General features: G+C 34.5%; 1 protein-coding gene across 5 annotated transcripts in view; it reads left to right on the forward strand.

Annotated features, from left to right (window-relative positions):
- LOC131069484 (protein FORGETTER 1) overlaps nt 1-19,109 on the forward strand; it is a 176,941-nt gene that overhangs the window by 92,551 nt on the left and 65,281 nt on the right. For 4 of the 5 annotated variants that reach the window (XR_009112137.2, XM_058004929.2, XM_058004930.2 and 1 more), the window contains exons 21-27: nt 9,589-9,684; nt 9,926-10,013; nt 10,110-10,230; nt 13,524-13,623; nt 13,709-13,832; nt 13,938-14,015; nt 14,216-14,334. Coding sequence is in view for 4 of the 5 variants with exons in the window: in XM_058004929.2 (XP_057860912.2) it covers nt 9,589-9,684; nt 9,926-10,013; nt 10,110-10,230; nt 13,524-13,623; nt 13,709-13,832; nt 13,938-14,015; nt 14,216-14,334 (726 nt within the window). In the remaining variant the exon portion in view is untranslated. Of the gene's footprint in view, nt 1-9,588; nt 9,685-9,925; nt 10,014-10,109; nt 10,231-13,523; nt 13,624-13,708; nt 13,833-13,937; nt 14,071-14,215; nt 14,335-19,109 lie in introns of those variants that run through there. The other variant, XM_058004932.2, reaches the window with a different exon arrangement.

Consider the following 19,109-nt stretch of genomic DNA (forward strand, 5'->3'; position numbering starts at 1 on the left):
ATAGGGTGCTACTAGAGCTGTTATTCTTATAATCTCACTGAAACAAGTAGCCACTGCAAGTCTCACCTCTTCATATGGATGTTTCATAAACCTATGTTGGACCACAGCAAGCCTTGAGGGCTGCAAAGCCCAATTCAGAAGCCTCCAATCTGACTGGTCTACTTTGGACAAACATGAATCTAATTCCTCCAGCTTAGAGAGATCACCATCAGAAATTTTCATGGATTTCAATTGTTATCTAATTACATAGAGATGATTTCCTACTTCTTTTTCTTTCTGCAAGTCCCTTAGTTGCTGATTATTAAATGCATCATTAAATTCTTTTGAGAAAAAATCACTTCTTTGATCTGTCATTGTCTTCATCTCGCTTAGGTTATATGAAGTTCGATTCCACTGTGATAACCTGTAAGAACCCTTGCTAGATCTAACCCCAAATTTTCATCACAACTCACAAGTCACAGCCAAAGCATTTTATCAAACACTTGAATGTTCATGACACCAATGATTCTATAGAGGCACTTTGCACATAAACTGTTCTGTCGTTTTGAGTGTGTTTGTCTGTTTATTTGGGAAAGGTTAACTTTCTGAGATGTCAACTTTCTGAAATATTTTGCTTGTTTGATGCTTTCACCGTTCCAAACAATGTAAATTATAAGAATGAACATAAAGATTATAATGTACACTCCCACCTGTCGGTAACCAAGTGTTCTCGCAATTAACCTCTTCCAACTCACTCAGGAATTTGGTCAAACAATTGGCATGCATTCATCCAACGATCCGATTTTTTTCTGAGTATCGTCTATTTACTGGTTGCTAGTGCTGTAGCACGTATATCTCAATTGTTTTGAACATAGCTTGAACAAATATATTCTTTCATGTAATACTCAGAAAATCAGAACTCAGTCATCAGTACTGAGACATTTAATTCCAACACTTCATCATATTGTTATTTCTTCCGCCCACATGAGTCTCCAGTACATTAAGAATTCGACTCAATATTTCTTTCCAATTTTCAAACAAGAATATTACTGAATATTAATCATTGTATCAATCCAAAATGACATTATTCATAGAGCACACAAAGTTTGACAGTATATCAAAAGCATCACAGCTAACACTATAAATGTGATGGCCAAGCAAACAGAACCTGGAAGGTGGATCTTGACTTGACAGCCTGCAGTGATAGCGTATTCGCAACCCACAACACTTTGTAGTGATAGTGGTCTCCTTCCCAGTCTTTTCTCAAGCAATAGGAAGCAGTTTGCTTTGCCCAGATTAAACTACTTTTCAAAGTTTTTCTATAACAACTGAATCATGCACAGCTTATATTGTAGCGCTTATTCAAGGATGGCGTGACTATTCAATCCCTTGTCCAATATGGTCATCATGCCCAGTAACTAAATCGTGCTTCACAGTTTAACACCAACTGCACTCGCCCGGCATGCATTGATTCAGTGACTGTTATTTGGTTCGATTTCCTTTGAATCCACTTCAGTTTCAGGTAACTGGTGACGTGGCTCTGCGTTTCCAGATTAATACGTGCAAGTGTGCATGTGTAATACCAACTGCAGCGCTGTGATTATTAGGTGCTTAAACACTAATTTTCAGTTTGACTCCATCGATGTGATCATTAATGCCAAACTCAAATACGGTCTGCGAATCTCTTCTAGCTGAGCTTCATCAACAGATTGAAACATTTATGCCCAATGACTCATTCATTGCCCAATTGCTTGAAACTTCCCGATATGAAGAGGCTGTGTATGCTCGACAAGAAAATGAAATGACTTCTTGTACACACTGCACAATATTTCTAATTTTCAACAGCTGGCAAAAAAATTAAATCGGCTCCTGTGTGTTACTTTGCCCACACTTTGGATTCAGCCAAAATTAATCGGGCCCCAATAGTTACATCGCCCATGTCATCGTTGATATAAATGGCACATAATATATTCAATATTGAGCCTTCCAAATGCTTAATAATGTTCGTGGCAATCCGAATATATCAATAATAATAATCACCAAACACCACTGATTATCCAGTTCTCGGCTTCAATTTAAATGTTCCGCCACAAATATTGAAATCAACAATATTACCAGTAGACATAGAATTTCCATCTCCTTCTAGTGAACAAAAGACTTCAATCATTGCATAATCGTGAAGCATTTCATGCCATGATAGGTTTGGAATATCTGCCGCTGAGTATTCAATATGGGAGTTGTATCAAATAGTCTTATTTCATCAAGCCAAAGTGCTATGAGTGGAAATATATATATTTTTTTAAAATCCTCATGCCCAACTTTTTAATTCGGCCAAGCAACGGTTTTTTATTCCCAAACAATGATTCCCGAGACTTACTTGAAATCGCCCCTTTATAAATAATTCACTTATCAATAATCGAAACCTCTTTTCAAATATTAATTGCCCAAAGTAAATAAGCATGGAATACGCTTCGTGATCGGCCCACCAGTATCATGCCAATTTCCTGCAAGGGTATTCAAAATATATGAACTTATTTCCCAGATCGTTAACAGAATAAGATACCTTGAAATATTTATATTCTTTATTCACTGCAAATTTGTCTTTGATGAAGACTCCTATATCTGCACTCATCCATCACACATGAAACCTCATAGGCTGGCACGAAAAACCAACTCTGCTACCATTGAAATATCCCCTACAGATATTAATTTCCAAATTTTCACCCAAAGATTCACAAAAATCTTAACAACAATTTCACATGCAATTGATTTCAATACACCATCAAATTAAACTGAGGTTCATTAATTTTCAGACTGAAATAATAGTTTTGAAAGTTAGAAATAAACATTGCATTAAAATCCTCAGTAGAACAACAAAAATTACCAATCCCAGCTACAACATTTATAGTTGAATTTGGACAACCAGCAAATTGCATTTGAAGCACATGTGAGCCACCTGCGTGATAACTCCAACTGACAATGGGTTTTTGTCCATTGCCTCCAAGCTTGAGTGTTTGCGTCCTCAAACCTGGTAAAAACTAGAGCTTCCTAGAAACTCTCCAAGAGAATCAATTTCCAAACAAAATATCAAGCATAATCAGAGTGAGCCTCTCAATGTTCTTTTAAAGCACAACCTTGTGACTCTTCGTTTCCCCTTCTGCCTGTCCCTTCATATTCTTTTTCTTTGCCTTTTTATTTTCTCCCTCTTTTAAATTGAAATGACTTTATTAATTATTCACTGAGCTCTATTAAGTCATTTTAATACTTAATTATATAATTAAATTAAGTTGTCATTAAATTTGATATAATTTGACAATTTAAAATTTAATTATTTAATTGACTTCTAATGTCCCAAAAAGGGGACATTACAAAAGCATTTGATTAGTATTGTAGAGAAAATGTTCTTGGGTTTGAGTTTAGTTGGTTAGATGGAGCCTTGTGATGCTTTCAAAATCAATTTCCGACTATTTAGGTGCTCTCCAAAGTTTTTGGACTAGGGTAGAAGGGGAAATTACATCATTCCGTTACAAATTCTAAAAATTACAAAGTTGTGGACCACTTCCATAGCAGCGTATTCCATTAGTGTCACTTCTGTGGTTGCATATTTGTCTTGCACAATGAAAATTATCGTGTGATGTTTGTGCGCATTTAGCTAGTCGTTATTTGTAATGTCCCCAATTTTAGCTGCTAGGCTAATAGGAGGTATAAGGAGAAATTAATTAAATTAATTTCTTATAAAGTCATTAAAATAAATAATTAAAAAAAAACTGACTTTATATTTAATTAATTTAATAAAAAGTGACTTAAGTATAAAAATAAAATAATAATTAATAGTCACTTAATAAATAAATAAATAAAGTGTACCTACCCCCTTCTAGGAGGTGTCTGATGATGAGTTATGGAAAAGGTTAAATAGAAGAGGGTAAGAGAAGGAAAGCAGACTTGAATTGTGAATTGTTGATTGAATTGGTTTTGTAGAACCTAAAGGGTGTCTGCAGACTTAGGATCCTTGGGAACGGAAACTCCCATTGATCGCATAACTGAGAGGGTGAAAGATCTCTCGAGGGGTTGCATTGAGAGTGAGGAGTACTTTCAGCTTCTCATACTGAGTTTAAGGAGTATTTACATCAGACCTCATTTGAGCTTCAGATTTTCAGAACTTAACAGTTTGGTTCATAGTTGATGGGGGAAGCATTCTATGTGTGATTAGAAGGCAGCGATTTCATTTAAGCATAAGGGCGATATAGATTGATGACTAGAAGAGGCAAATCGAAGGAATGAGGTCATATCTTCATCGCTGTCTCAGACCCTGGTGACCACGTTTTAGCTCATATCCTATCATTCATGCATCGATTTTGATTACCATTGGTGCCCAAATACATTTGAGGACAAGGCGATTATCTTGTAATCTTTTACTGGAGGATTTGGTGTCAACATTATTTCCTATGCGAGGCCGAACTTCTGCAGGTCTGTCCCCTTCATGCACCATCAATTTCATCATTCAATGCTCAAGCTTGCTCAAAGGTGACCTAGGATGTTTGGCGCTATCCTCTATAAGGAGATCAGATTAATTTTACAGCAGTAATGGCGACCTTGTAGATGAATCGACTTGGCACTTGGAGGATTGTTGTTGGTTGGAGATTGCATGCTTCATCACCACAGACTACCAGGTTCTCCATTCTATTACATGCACTGCCGTTTTGGTTATGTAATAATGACTGTCATATGTATGATTTCAGTTGATGTGCATTGAATATGTAAGTGTCACATGTCCTCAGAAAATCTGAGACATGATATGTAATGATTTGTAATGGCACATTGTTCTAGCAAATTAATTGAGTATTGGAGTAGTTTGGTGGCTGAATATTATAGTTTTGTCAGGTTGCATGACAACTATTTGATAAAATGTCAGTCCATGATAATGAAGCCTCATTTATCCTAATTGTTGTCCAACTCTTACATTGGTCTTCATACTTCAATTTTTGGTCAATAAGGAGTCCTCTTCAATAAGATTTAATGTTCAATGTCCCATATAACAATCTGAAACAAAAACAGCAAGCTAATTATTTGCGAGATAAGTGTTTGATGAATTTCCAAAAGAGGTGAAGTCTGAAAATTCATATCAGAATTAGGAAGGGACATTACATTATTCCAGTGTCTAACTGGTTAGGGGGAAGCCCAATTTTCTTGGAGAAGCATTTGATTAGCCTTACAGAGCAATTGCTTGTGGGTTTGAGTTGAATTGGTTAGGTGGAGCCCTTTGATGCTTTCAAAGTTGATTGTCGACATTTTGGGTGCTCTCCAAACTTATTGGAGGAGGATACTATTTTTGGAAATTCTTGTAGTTGTCTTTGATCATCATCCCTAGTCTTGAATACCACTTTGGTATGACCAAAATTGCAAAATAATATTATTTGGGTGCTTTTGGCATCATGGATATATTATTGAGTTATTTAATTAATATTTCACTAGGTTGCCAAGTCTAGTATGAGTACGAATACGGATACGAGTATGAATTCGTAGGTACACATTTTTCTACTTGGGTACGGGTACGTCGATATATATATATATGTTCAAACATCAAAATCATAAAATAGAAGCTCTCTATCATTATTACAATTTGTACGATTTACCTTTCCCATAAATAAATGCCAGTAAATATTCATAATATCATAATATCATGTTTATAATTTGCAAAATTGATAATGTTCAACTAGCTGTTTAAAACAAATTGGAAAATAAAATTATAGAGGATCAAGATAAACAAGCAATTTCATTCTCTACATTTTTTTTATTACAAACAAATGATAAATGATCCTTAACTGTGAAAAGTCAAGCTAATGCATAATAAGACAATAAACTCATATGAAAAGCAATATCTCAATGTTTGTCCACCTAAAAAACTAACTTATTCAATTTGTCGGAGGACAGAGATCAAACAATGATACTTGTCTACCAATTTGCTGAATTACTCATTTACTCGAGTACTAACTACCACCCGCACGTTCAATTTGTTAGAGGAGAACAAAACTAATAAATACCGCAAACGCATCTTTCTAACTATATGCAAAACATGTTGCTTTTGCGCGATGTTATTTCTGACTTTTTGATTTGGCTTGGGTTTGTCCTAGGTGCATCCTAGGGGCCTGAGCTCCACCTAGGATGAACCCAGGTGCAAACCTAGACCGTACTAGGACTTGAATTGGACGAGGACCTTATTCTAGGCTTAAACAGTAGAACCTGGTAGCGTAGATATTTTACTTAAGCTATCTAATGTTGAAAACATTAAAAGGGCAACTAAGTGTAATAGCTCATTTTAAAGGCGTTGAAAAGTTATTTCTAATGGACGCCTAGGAAAGGGACTTTATTCATGAAAAAATTTATTATTCCTCAAAAGTGTTTAAATCGATCAATAAAGTTAACTATTTATTTTATAAAAGGAGTTTTGGAGCAAATCAGGAAAAAAGTAATATTTTATAGTTTTAAAATTTTATAGGAGATTGAGGGGTCATTGTTTGGAGTGTTGATGAATTAGATTTTGCTTCTGCATTTCGAGCAAACTTGTGTTCTTCTCAAAAATCTTTGAGGATGAAACAATCTTGGGTTTGTTTGTTTTGGTGGTGAAAGATCCTCCCTAGCTGGTTTATGGTGGTTTCACTTTGGAAATCACACTGGAGCTTCAAAGGAGTTTGTTGTTTTTTGCAAAGGCTTTGAGGTGTGCAGATATATGTTGAAGCTTTGGTTTGATTAAGGTGTTGAGATTTTGCAGAGTTTGAAGTGTTAAATTACCATACTAAAATGGTCATACCCGAAGTTTGAAACCTCGAACTTGGCGCGGATTCTGCAGCCCAAAATAGGACGCGGATTCCAGACTTGTCACAAACTTGGCAAAACACTTGGCTAAAAATAAAACAGTAGTTTTACCATAAAAAAAAAGAAAATAATTCATTTAGAGAACATGAAAGCCTAATTTGACTATCAATTTGTCATAGTTGAAACTTGAAACATTATGCATGTCATATGATCTTCAAACACGCAATATTTAAAAATTTCATAATTGCTATACATAGTTCCAAACTCTCAAATGTATAACAGCATCATAATTTATTAATGTTTGCTTATAATGATAGGTCAAAACGAGAACAACAATCAAATACAATCTACATCTTCCTCTCTCCCCATCTGATGTAACTCAATTTGTCAGGCGTCGACCTAAAAGGTGCTACATTATAAAAATGATGAAGAATTTTTTCTTCAACATTGTCTTTTTGGATCTCAAATGCTCCTCTTCTCCTCTCCTTTCCTATATTGGTGTTCAGCCCTATTTTGGTCAATATTGGACAAAATTTTTTTTGAAGGAAAGCCACTTTTTTAATGTTTTTTTACCTCCCTAGCGGCACCCAAGTGTACCCAAGAGTCCATGCCCAAAACTCGGTAGTTCAAGTCTAGGACTCAGATGAATACTCCTCAGGACTCTTCTGAACTCGCCTCGGGAGTCAATGGCAAGTGGACTCGTCTATAGATAGGATTCGTGAGTTTGGAGAGTTCTAGAGTCTTCAAACTATGGTCATACCATCACATGAAGGGTGTGCCAATGATGGAGTATGGCATGTGTTTGGGTTAAAGAGTTAGTTTGCAGCTTGTTCTAGAGTGATTGTTGTTTGTATTGAGGCGCTTGGCTGTAGAGATTCTTAATGAGATGATTTGTTGTTGATCAAATTATGTTTGAAGGAGTTTGGGTTTGTGGCCTTAGGGTTTGATGGTATTTCAGACCTCTTCATTAGCTATTTTAGATTTCAGAGCTGCATATGACATTTTATTGGGAACAAAGTTTTTTAGTGATTTTAGTGTTCCAACATCAACTATAGTGTTTGAGTAGTGATGGTTGTGATGCATTGCATTATTTGAATGATTTCTACATGATATTCAATGTTATTTCAGACTCATATTGGCTGTTATTTTATATCATACCTGTGTATAGGTGTTTGACAGTGATTTTTAGTGTTACTTAACTGATTTCACATCTTCTCCATCATCTAGTCCAATTGTCATTCAGTTGGGTATGATTGCTTTTTTATTTTGTATGATTCATTAGTGATATTTACTTAATAGAATCTATTGCAGCAGTATTTTAGTTTCAAAATCAGAGATATAAGATTGTATTGCAGTTCTTGTTAATCATTGTATATATATATATATATACACACGTATATATATATCTATATATATATATATATATATATATATATATATATATATATATATATATATATATATACACACACACACGTACGGACGAACCTGAGCCACAAACCCAAAGTGCAAAAAAAAAATTGCCCGAACCCACAAACCGCGTTCGCATGCCCGAATTTGAGCCTGAACCCAAACCGGTAACTTAGATTTGCTTATTCTTTGTTGCAACAATATATGTTTGTAATTTCTTGATGGTCGTATTGTCCGTTGTTTTTGTTCTTCCATTTCTGATACTGTAATATCGGACAGTTTACCACCAATACATGTAGCATTTCATATTTGGCCAAACCTGGTATTGTTGACCATTTTGGTTTGAATCAAGGCTTGACTCATGCTACTGATTTGCATGTTCACTCTGTTTATCATGCACTTTGTTGAAGAAGCGTAGACATGGTTGGCTCAGCTGCCTAGTGCATGCTTGTGTTGCATATTATGCACTATGGAATAATTGTGAGATGTGATCATTGTGGACGCTTGGTGTGTACATGATTATTTGCATGGCATTTATTATAGTGGCAGGTTGAGTATAAGTGTGATCCTAAGCACTGTATGCTCTCACCTTGCGCATCTCGAGATTTGGGTGATCAAAAGGTGTATTAAAGACTGCCTGTTGCTTGGTTTTCAGTTGAGATTATTTGGAAAAAAGTAGAGGTGGTCATTACATAGGGTTTATGAGCTTTTATGTATCTTGATATAATTGTGATGGGTTTTAATTACATAGCTTTAATTTGTAATTAATTGCGGAAAATTTTCTCGATATTTGTACATGATACTATGTGATGTAAACTTTGATGTTTTTGATCTAAGTTAGTATCAATTATCTTTTTTGCTCTTTTAGTTTACAATTTGTTAATTAATATTGGTTCGAGTATTTTCTAATGAGCAGCTAGTTTGTTGAGTTTCAAAGATTATATTATTAGTATACTATGATTTCCATATAGCAATTGTATTCTACACATTGTTATGATGGTTAGCTTGTTAAATGTATGCCTACAGGTGGAATACTTAAAACCTAGTGTTACTTTTTTTTAATAGATAGGCCTATCTTAATCCTTTTACTTTCTCTTTGTTCTCTTTTGAATTATTTTGTGTAGTGGGATAGATAGTATTTGCTTTGAACTAAACCAGTTTGTTTAAAGTAATTGATTTCATCATTGGTGTTTGATTCATTTGTTTTTAAATTAGGTCAAATCTGTTATCTTATTGTTAAGATGTAAGGAAATCTAGGGTGGTAATCTAAACAAGGAATTACCTAGGTAGAATATGCAGTTGTCTTGATAATATTAGAGCATTGTGTTCTCATATTGACCTTTAAAATTTATGGAATGGTGGTTAATTTTCTAGTAATGTTTACAGATTAGTTTTTACAAATTTGGGAGGAGACCGTCGGTTTGCTTCCATAGTTGCTAAACGGTTGGAAACTCTTGGGGCATTGACACAAGGTGATCGTAGGTACGTTTTGACACCAATTTTTTGAAATTATTTTGGTTGCTGTAAATCTTACATACCTAATATATTTATGACACATTTAGTCATGATGAGTAATTTACTATACTTTTTTATTTGGGCATTAGATATTGAATCTCTATTGGAGAAGCCATTCTTCCATTGATACTTGTTATTGGTAGGGAATGTTATGCTTTGATGTGTTAAACATATTATTGATTTGGCCATTATAAGTTTTTGTTTGCAGGGCAGGGCCATCTTTGAGTGCATATAATTATGACAGTGCTTATGGAAAGAAAGCCCTCAGTATGATGTACAGGGCTATCATGGAACAAGTAAAATAGCTGAATTGTATCTCATGCAATTGTGTTTTTTACTTATACTGAGATAAGATGAAAAAAGTTTGTTTCTTTCTATAAAATAATTTGCAGGGTGATGCACCAATTTTACCTCCACATTGTTTATCTGAAGATTCAGAAAGAGTCAATGAATTTCATAGGAAGGCAAGGGCAGCATTGATCTCAGTGGGAATCATTAGGGATGCATTGCCAGGTAATATGAACATATGGTCACTTTCAACTAACATAACACTCTGCATTATGTGCATACATAGCACCGTTTTATTTGTTTATATCTTTTTACAACCTATGCATTTAGTAGCCTCTAGAAAACAAAGCATGTCTTAAGGATATGGTTTTTTTAGTGGGGACAAGTCATACTATAGATGAGGCCAAGATGCAGGGAACATCAGCTTATGTATCTCAACATCTTGTGGGGTGTTTTATGCATGGAACAAAAACTAAAAAGATATTGTGTTTTTGAATAAATAGAGTAACAAGAAGAAAATTGATTGTAGGTTGGGCATAGAAGATTTGCATAGAATATTGTTGCATAATGGAGTACAAAAGAGGAGATTTGTATATTCCACCAATTTTTCGAGGAGGGGAAGAGGGGATGCATTTTTTTGGGAGGAAGAGATGTGAAAGGAAATACAAGGGCAAGGAAAGAAAAACAAAATCCAAGTAAGTTTATTGATGAAATAAATGTTATCAAGAGAAATGCAAAAACCTTGGAGCAATCACCCAAATGTGAAGGAGGAGGCACAAGAACCTTTGAAAGGGGAAAAGCAAAGAAAAACCCCTCGTGTTATTATGAATGAGGCAATGCCTAAAATGTGAGAGAGAGAGAGAGAGCAAGAAGCTCTTTACAATATTGTCATTAAGAAGAAATGAGAGAGAAGACATCTCTTAAATAGAGATGAGGAGAGGAGTTACAAAGTAACTCTCAAATCTATGAATGCCACCATTCATAAAATGTGTGTGCCATGTGTCCACATCCTCTTAAGGAGGAAATCTAAAATACCTTAATAAAAAAAAATAAAAGAAATGACTTGTCCTCGCACATGTACAAGAGGACAAATTATATGTAGGGATTCCAAAGGAATATTTCAAACTAAATACAAATAAACCTAAGCCAAGTAAAAATTAAATATTCTAACACCCCCCCTTAAGCTTTACTTGGAGAGTTTACATCAAACCCTTCAATGGGTTGCAAACCAAGGTTTTTACAATGAAATTGGAGCTTCTCTTTACAAAGTGGCTTGGTCAAAATATTTGCAACTTGGTCTTCCCTTTTGCAATAGAGGAGTGAAACTTGCTTGGCTTCAATTTGTTCTCTAATAAAGTGGTGTTGGAGAGGAATGTGTTTTGTCCTTGCATGGAAACTGGATTTTTAGCCAAGGCAATGGCACTTTGGTTGTCACAATACAATGGAGTTGGTTTGTGTTGAGGTAGACCCAAATTTTCAAGTAGTCTTCTAAGCCACAAGGCTTCTTTGGAAGCATTAGTGCATCCTTTGTACTCAGCTTTAGTGGATCCAAGCGAGGTAGATTGTTGCTTTTTACTATTCCAAGAAATTGCTCCTGAACCAACAAAAAAACAATAACCACAAGTAGATTTCCATCATTGGGATCTCCACCTAGATTGGAATTAGTAAAACCTTTTAAAGTAAAATCAGAATTTGCATCATAAAACAAACCTACATTAATAGTTCCTTAAATATATCTTAAAATTCGTTTAGCAACTTTAAAGTGTGTTTGTTGAGGTTTAGACATGAATCTTGAAACCAAACCAACACTATAAGCAATATCTGACCTAGTAATAGTTAAATAAATTTCCAACTAATTGTCTCTACAAAGTAGGATCAACAAGTGGAGTTTGTATATCAAGCATTAACTTAGTGCCTAATTCAATAGGAATTGAAACATGGTTAGCATCATTCATTTTAAACTTGTTTAAAAGATCTTGAACATATTTACTTTGAGATAAAGAAATATCATTACTTGTTTGCCAAATTTGCATTCCCCAAAAAAAATGTAAAAGTTGTAAAATAGTTTACCTTGACTTTGCTCGGTTTGTGAAAATTTTTAACTTTTGTCATCATTGTTGTAAATCTTTATTGCTTTCTTACTCAAGAAATATCTGTAAAAAAAAAGATCGTCATTTGTAGTTCACATTAGCAAAATCCATTTCAAACAATTTGTTTCATGTATTAGATTATATTAGATTTTATTTAAGTTACAGGTAAAATATACTAAGGTTCTTGAATCTGGGGCTTTTAATCCCTTATTGTGGCTGACAATTTTTATGAGGTCAACATTTTTTTAGCTTTGTTTCATTTTAGTTCATCACTTAAAACAACTCAATTCTAAGACAATCTACTGTTCTCTAAAAAAAACACCAGAAAATGCCAAGTGCAATCAACTAGGTTGAATACAGATAAGATAAAATTTGTGTTGGTGAAGTAGCCAGGGTAGAGTATTCCTTGATTAGCAGATTCACATCATCTTGAAGCAAATTATACTGAAGTGCTGCATTCTATGCCATATTTTTGCCATGAGTTATATTTGGGTTCATTGCTATCAGTACCTGACTTTTTTAAATTAAAAAAATGTACGTAGTAGTATTTTTCTTCCTTAGGGTAATCTCACTCAATTCTTATTCATTACCTTGTGTCAACATAACTTTTAATGTTTTCTTGACAAGAAAACTTTAGCATATTCTTTATACATGGCATTTTCTTTAATTAAATCTGTTTGCATCTAGGAGACTGTCTTTGCAGCCATCAGATCTACTAGGGCATCTTTTTGAGTGGGTTTATCTTTACATATTGGTGGTTATTCACTGACTTGGTGTATTTTTCCTTAACATTTTCTGTTCCTTTATCCCCAAAAACTTCAAGCAATAATTAATTTTCAAAGTTTTGACCTTTTAATTTCATTAAAGCATAAACTTTTGGGGTGCAACTTGAGAAGCAGTACTGATGCTTATATTTTTCATGGTATTAACCTTTTAGCTTTCTCCAAATAGCAATGCTAGATTTCTCTCACTCTGATCAACAAATTTTGGGGGAAGCTTCCAGCTTCAAACTAGATCTTTGATTTATCTTCCTCAGTTTGTGACTGGGTTCACATCTTAATCACACCCTTGGGACCCTTCTCAAACATTCCTCTTATACAATAACTAGAAGTTTCTTGGACAACTTTCTCTGAAACTGATGCAAGGTACGAGTTCATTAAGAAGATGCTAATTATTACACTGTTATAGATAAGTTCCTAACACCCTGACTAAGTCATTTGCTATAACAAGGTCTGCCATAATTTGAAAATAATTAATTGTCAACAGATTAAATAAACTAACGGTTTTATCTCATCTGCAAGGGAAAAAAAAAGCCTTTTACCTTTTTATTGCCTTCTAATTTGTTCTGTTTAGGTTGCCCTTTATCCAAGGTGTTGTTTGTGTTTGGAATCAATCCTAATTTTTAACGTTTCCCATGCTTCATAACAGTTACAGAGAAACCTTCGGGTCGAATACTTGAAACAGATATGCATGATATTGGGCGTTTTTTGAATCGTATTTTGGGTATACTCCCTGATATGCAAAACAGGTATATTGGGCACTTTGCTTTGTATTTTGGAGACTGTAGAATTTTAATTTGTTTGTAATTATTACAAGTGTATATTCTACTGCAGGCTTTTTGAGTATTTTAGTAGTATTTTAGATATTCTGGTGCATGATGCTCGCAAAGAAGGGGAGTTTGATTCTGGAATTGTTGACATCAAAGCTAACTTTATAAAGCTACAGGGTTCCCCAAAGGTCAGTATTATCTGCTTTGAAGTTTGCAAATTTTGTCATGGTTTTGCGCAAGGAGCCATGCTATCAGTATGTTCTATTGTTCTAATTTATAATGTATCTTAGCAGACTGTACATGTGGACCAAATGTCTGGTGCATCAACTACGCTGTTTACATTACAAATTGATCGTGGAATTGTATGGGAGGTATACATCTGGGGTTGATATCATTAATTCGTCAGAATGGATCCGCTATAGAAGAGTTTGGTTTCAAATCTCATCATTGTACTACATTTATAAATTGTGCATGAAGATTGGTCTATAATTTTCTTTCTTATTTTTTTTTTCCTTGTAACATATGGGATTTGATTCTTTGATGATAAAACAATTTAATTTCTTCCTTGCAGTCTGTAAAAGAGTTGTTGGATCAAAACATGAAGAATTCTGTAAACCAGGCAGATGGTGGATTTTATGAATCAAGACGGGAATGGCTTGGTCGAAAGCATTGTTTGCTAGCCATTGAATGGTATGATTCTGTATGATGTTATATGCTACTTATTTGTTAATGACTGTATTGAAACAAGTTGGGTAGAAAGTGTGTAGGAAAGAAGAAGAAAAGAAATCACAGTTCTGCCAACATTGTAATTCTGCCTGTGTTGTTGTTTTTGACATGTTGGTGCTTATCGTAGTTCTCCACTTTATTTGTTCATAAAACATTTTATTATAATGCTGGAGTTTGTATCCATCACATGGGATAATCAAATGTAGTTCATAAAAAAACTGGGTTTTAGCTTTCACTCTTTTAACTGCAAAGAAAGTGGCCCTTTTATCTCACTCTGTCTACTCGCTTACAAATTCTGCAAAGGGAGCATTGTGAACATTCAAATATATATTTATACGCTTATTCACGTTTAATCACATTTCAGGTATGTTAGCCAATGAAGTAATCACAGGATTTTGTATGTAAAATATTTTTTATCTGCATCAATGGTACCAAATTTCATTTATGAACTTTGAAAGTGTAGACTGCTTTACATTCTAGTTTTACTTATAAATTATGTGGTATGGGAAGGAGACAACCTGCCTCAATTGCAATAACGAGTATCTTGGGAAAATATCGAGCAAGTGGAATGGGGTAGATTCAAAGAAAGTACATTGTTCAAAGACAAATATATATTGGTCTTACAACAGGACACCTCTTCCTGATGAAATGAAACCTGTTGATCACTATGTGGGCTTTCTGCTTTATAACTAAAGTCCATTGGAATGCCTGAATAAAGCAAGATTAAGAATAAATTGAATGCTAGTCAATTGGTTTTGTTGTTTGTACTCTAGAGAAGAGAAATAACCCTATTAAATTATTAATCACTGAATGTGCCTACAATGGTTTTTCACTTTGTAGTCTAGGGCTTTGTTTCCTTAATCCTTTTGAGACTTGATGGGACAGGATTCATCTTTGTGAATTAGTGGCCGATAATCTCCCATTTTTAAAATGGATGCTAGGGGTGATTTAGATTTGGTGTGAGGGTCATAAGTTGATGTTTCTTGTTTTACTGTTGAGAAAAGGCTTGGAGTCTTTAGCGCCAATCCTTTCTTTCCTCTTGTTGGCTTGAATTGGAAATAAGTGCATTAGGTGATTGCTTGATTAAATAAAGGGCAAGGGGTCTCTAGGATATTGGCTAGAGTTGTAAAATATTCACAAGTTTATGGAGAGCAACAAATATTAACAGTAATAAAATTGTAAATTTAATCATGACAGCAATGTAACAGTATTATTTCAGCAGCATAACAATGGTTTGTTCATGGCAACAATATAGTATATAATAACAGTATTTTGATTGTTTAAATTTTAAAATTTGAAGTTTAGAAATTAAAATCAAAGTTTAAATTTAACTGTTGGAGATACAAAGTATGATGGAGATGATGCAATTTGGGAATATAAACCATCAAAATTATGAAGAGCACACAAATATACTGAGGAGGGGGGGCTGAATCAGTATATAAATTATTTTTAACTTTTAGATTGATTTGAAACTATGTTTCTACTTCAAATAACGATACACATAGCAAAGAACACAAAGAAAACAGCTTTTACGTGGAATCCCAAAATGGGAGAAAACCACGGCAAATGAATGCTAGTATATTCTTTCTTTTACAATTTGTAGGGGCGCAAACGCCTAGATTGATTTGTGAGCACCAATCCACGGGAAGCACCAACTCCCCAAATTCTGATTCTGTGAGCACCAATCCACTGGAAGCACCAACTCCCACTTCTGATTTTATGAACACCAATCCACAAGGATGAAGCACCAACTCCACCTAAATGAGGCACAAAATTTTGGTATGAATGGCTCCTTTAATCTGCTATATGACTGTCATATATCTGCTATGAAGTATTCCACAAATCTGTCAAAACTGATTACTCTGCCTTCTAAAAATCTGCAACAAAGCTTTTACTGAATATCCTCCTTAATTCTCACGTGTATTCTCTTTTGACAACCTTCCCCTTATGAGTCGATAACCTTCTTATTTTCATCTAATAGTCTGATATAATTCTCTTCTCAGCATATACTCCCTTTTCTGAAATTTTTTCTCAGCATTTCTCATCCACACACTTAATCAACCTCTGTTTGGTTCCTTTATATATATATATATCTCACATAACCTTTCATAGAAAGGTTGTATCTAATCAACCATTGAATGTGACTTTTGTTTAATCGAACCATAAACATATGATTTCTTCATAACCTTAATTATTATAAGGAATAAGACAAATCGGTTATCCTTATAGAAAGCCCTTTGAAAAGTCAGCCCCTTTTGGTTATCACAGTATGTCTTAACAAGTCATAATGAATCGTATTTTGAAAACAAAATATTCCTTAATGAACATTGCACCATTTGGAGAGCAAGCAACTGTTTTTCTTCTAATCACTACCCATTTCCTTAACAAAACATATTAATCGTATATTGACATTTTTTAATGTAATATGGTCATCATCGTATTAGTTTGCTATTTTTTCTGATATAAATCATTAGTTACACCTGCCACCTTGGTGTAGATCGATGCTAGTTGTTTTAATCAAATCGCTGCTTGAGTTATGAGTCTTCCACGCTGAGTCTTGCTGCACCCTTTCATATCTTCATTCTTGACTTCTTCAGAATGTAAATCTTAGTACAATCATGATGCCAAAACTCAAACAGATTCCACCATTCCACGAGAATCTGATCCTGTTTATTAATAATTTTTATAATAAATCATGCAATTTATTAAGTGCTGTACATTGACTTTCAATCACTGCTTGTGTATATGTGATTTATCGCTGCTCTTTAATAATATATCTGTTTAGATTTGGAAGCCATCATATGTGGCCAATGTCTGTAGACTATCTCCATGCATTCAGTGATAGATGACACGTCAGAAAAATTATAATTATAGACTAATGACATCAATAATCAAAAGGTAGGATGATGTTGAGTATCAAGAGATATTATTGTAGATGTAGAGACTTCTTTATGATGATATAGACGTGGAGTTGAAACAAAGATGAAGGAAGTAGGAAGATATGCAAGTTGAGGTGGCGCCTACTCATCTCCACCAATCAAATAATTCAAGGTCAACATGTCCAGATGCATCAAAATTGACTTATCCAAAGGAGAACAAGTGGACATGTGGATGCATTGAATGAAATGTCATCATCTACTCCTTGTAAATTGTGCCATTGAGGCTATGTTAATTTTTCGTTGGTCCTATTCCGCAAAAGGATGTGCATTTATAGACTTGTAATTTTCTCACTAGGGGATATTAAATGTAAGAAGGCAGTAGTTATAACTACCTCACCTTAGGGTTTCATTGAATTATCTTGGCCGTTGATTTAGAATCAATGTGGGCCCTTTATTTTGTAACTCAAAGTCTATAAAAGGGCTGGCCTTTTCATTTGTAAGGTTCATAATAGAGGAATAGTTTTTTAGAAGTAGTAGGAGGATTAGGAGATCAGAAATTGTTGCCGAGACTATGTCAAAAATAATACATAATTTTCATTGAAGATATGGTGGATCTCTGTGTGTTGTTTCAACATTTTGCATGGTTTCTACTTCTCAAGGGTTAGTTGAAGTTCATTGATTTTAATGGAGAAATGTAAAGATATTTGATGAATTCCTTGGTTCATACCATTTGTATCTTGTTGATTGTAAATTGCAGCGTATGGTTAGTCTGAACCTCATTTTGGCAATAATTCAATTGTGGATGTTCATTTGGATTGCACTAACATTGGGTATTTGGATGGATGTTTGCAATATGAAAATCTTTCACTAGATTAGAAGATTGCACTCTTTCTATGGCGTTGTGAGTTATAACTCTCTAGTTAAGTAGAAATTAGTTCCATAAGGAATCTAGCTATCTAAGGCTTAAGCACTATCTATTATTATCATTGTCCTTAGGTTTAGCTTAGATTCTCTAATCTTATCCCTTTTTGTCTTTTATTTGAAGTTCAAGGCAGTTTAGTATCCCAGTTCTAGTAAAAAGCGTATGCCCTTTGTGTCAACAAAAAATCACTTCATTTCTTTGAATCTAGAATGCTTGGTATTTTAATCTGTGTTATTGGGTGTCACAAAACACGCATCAACAGATAGCGATTAAAATACCATCCACTCAATATTAACCATTTCAACAACATTTTTTTGTTGTTGAATAAAGTGGTAAAAACTTTATTAATAATCAAAAACAATCCTTACATAAGAAACCCAGAGCCCCAAAGCTCTAGAAGAGAACAACAAACCAAACAAGTAATCAATCAGCTTCATAACTATCCATATCCTTATCAAAGATCCTATGCAAATCCTGACAATAATCAGGGGAAAGATGCTCCCAACCCTCAACTTTCCAATCCTCACCATGTTCCGAAGCCCACTTAGCCAAACAATCAACTGCTCTATTCTATTCACGAGGAATATGGATGAAAGACACCTTCTCCATCATAACACTAATTTGCAAAATCTGATGAACAATCCCTGCTAGTTGCCAATTAATCCCACTCACCTTCTGCTCAATCAACAGATTAACAATAATCTGCGAATTCGATTCGCAAATAACCTTACGCCACCACAACTCATATGCACGCTCTAGGGCATATAAAATTACTAATCCCTCCATAAAATTATTAGCCTGCTGCCCTTTATGCACTGAAAAGAAGAAAATCGCATCCCCCATACAGTCCTTAACAACACCTCCAATCCCAGCAGGACCCTGATTACCATTAGAGGAGGCATCGGTGTTAATCTTAATGGAGTCATCCTGAGGGGGCA

Source organism: Cryptomeria japonica, chromosome 11, assembly GCF_030272615.1.
Source record: "Cryptomeria japonica chromosome 11, Sugi_1.0, whole genome shotgun sequence".
In the NCBI taxonomy this organism is placed as follows: domain Eukaryota; kingdom Viridiplantae; phylum Streptophyta; class Pinopsida; order Cupressales; family Cupressaceae; genus Cryptomeria; species Cryptomeria japonica.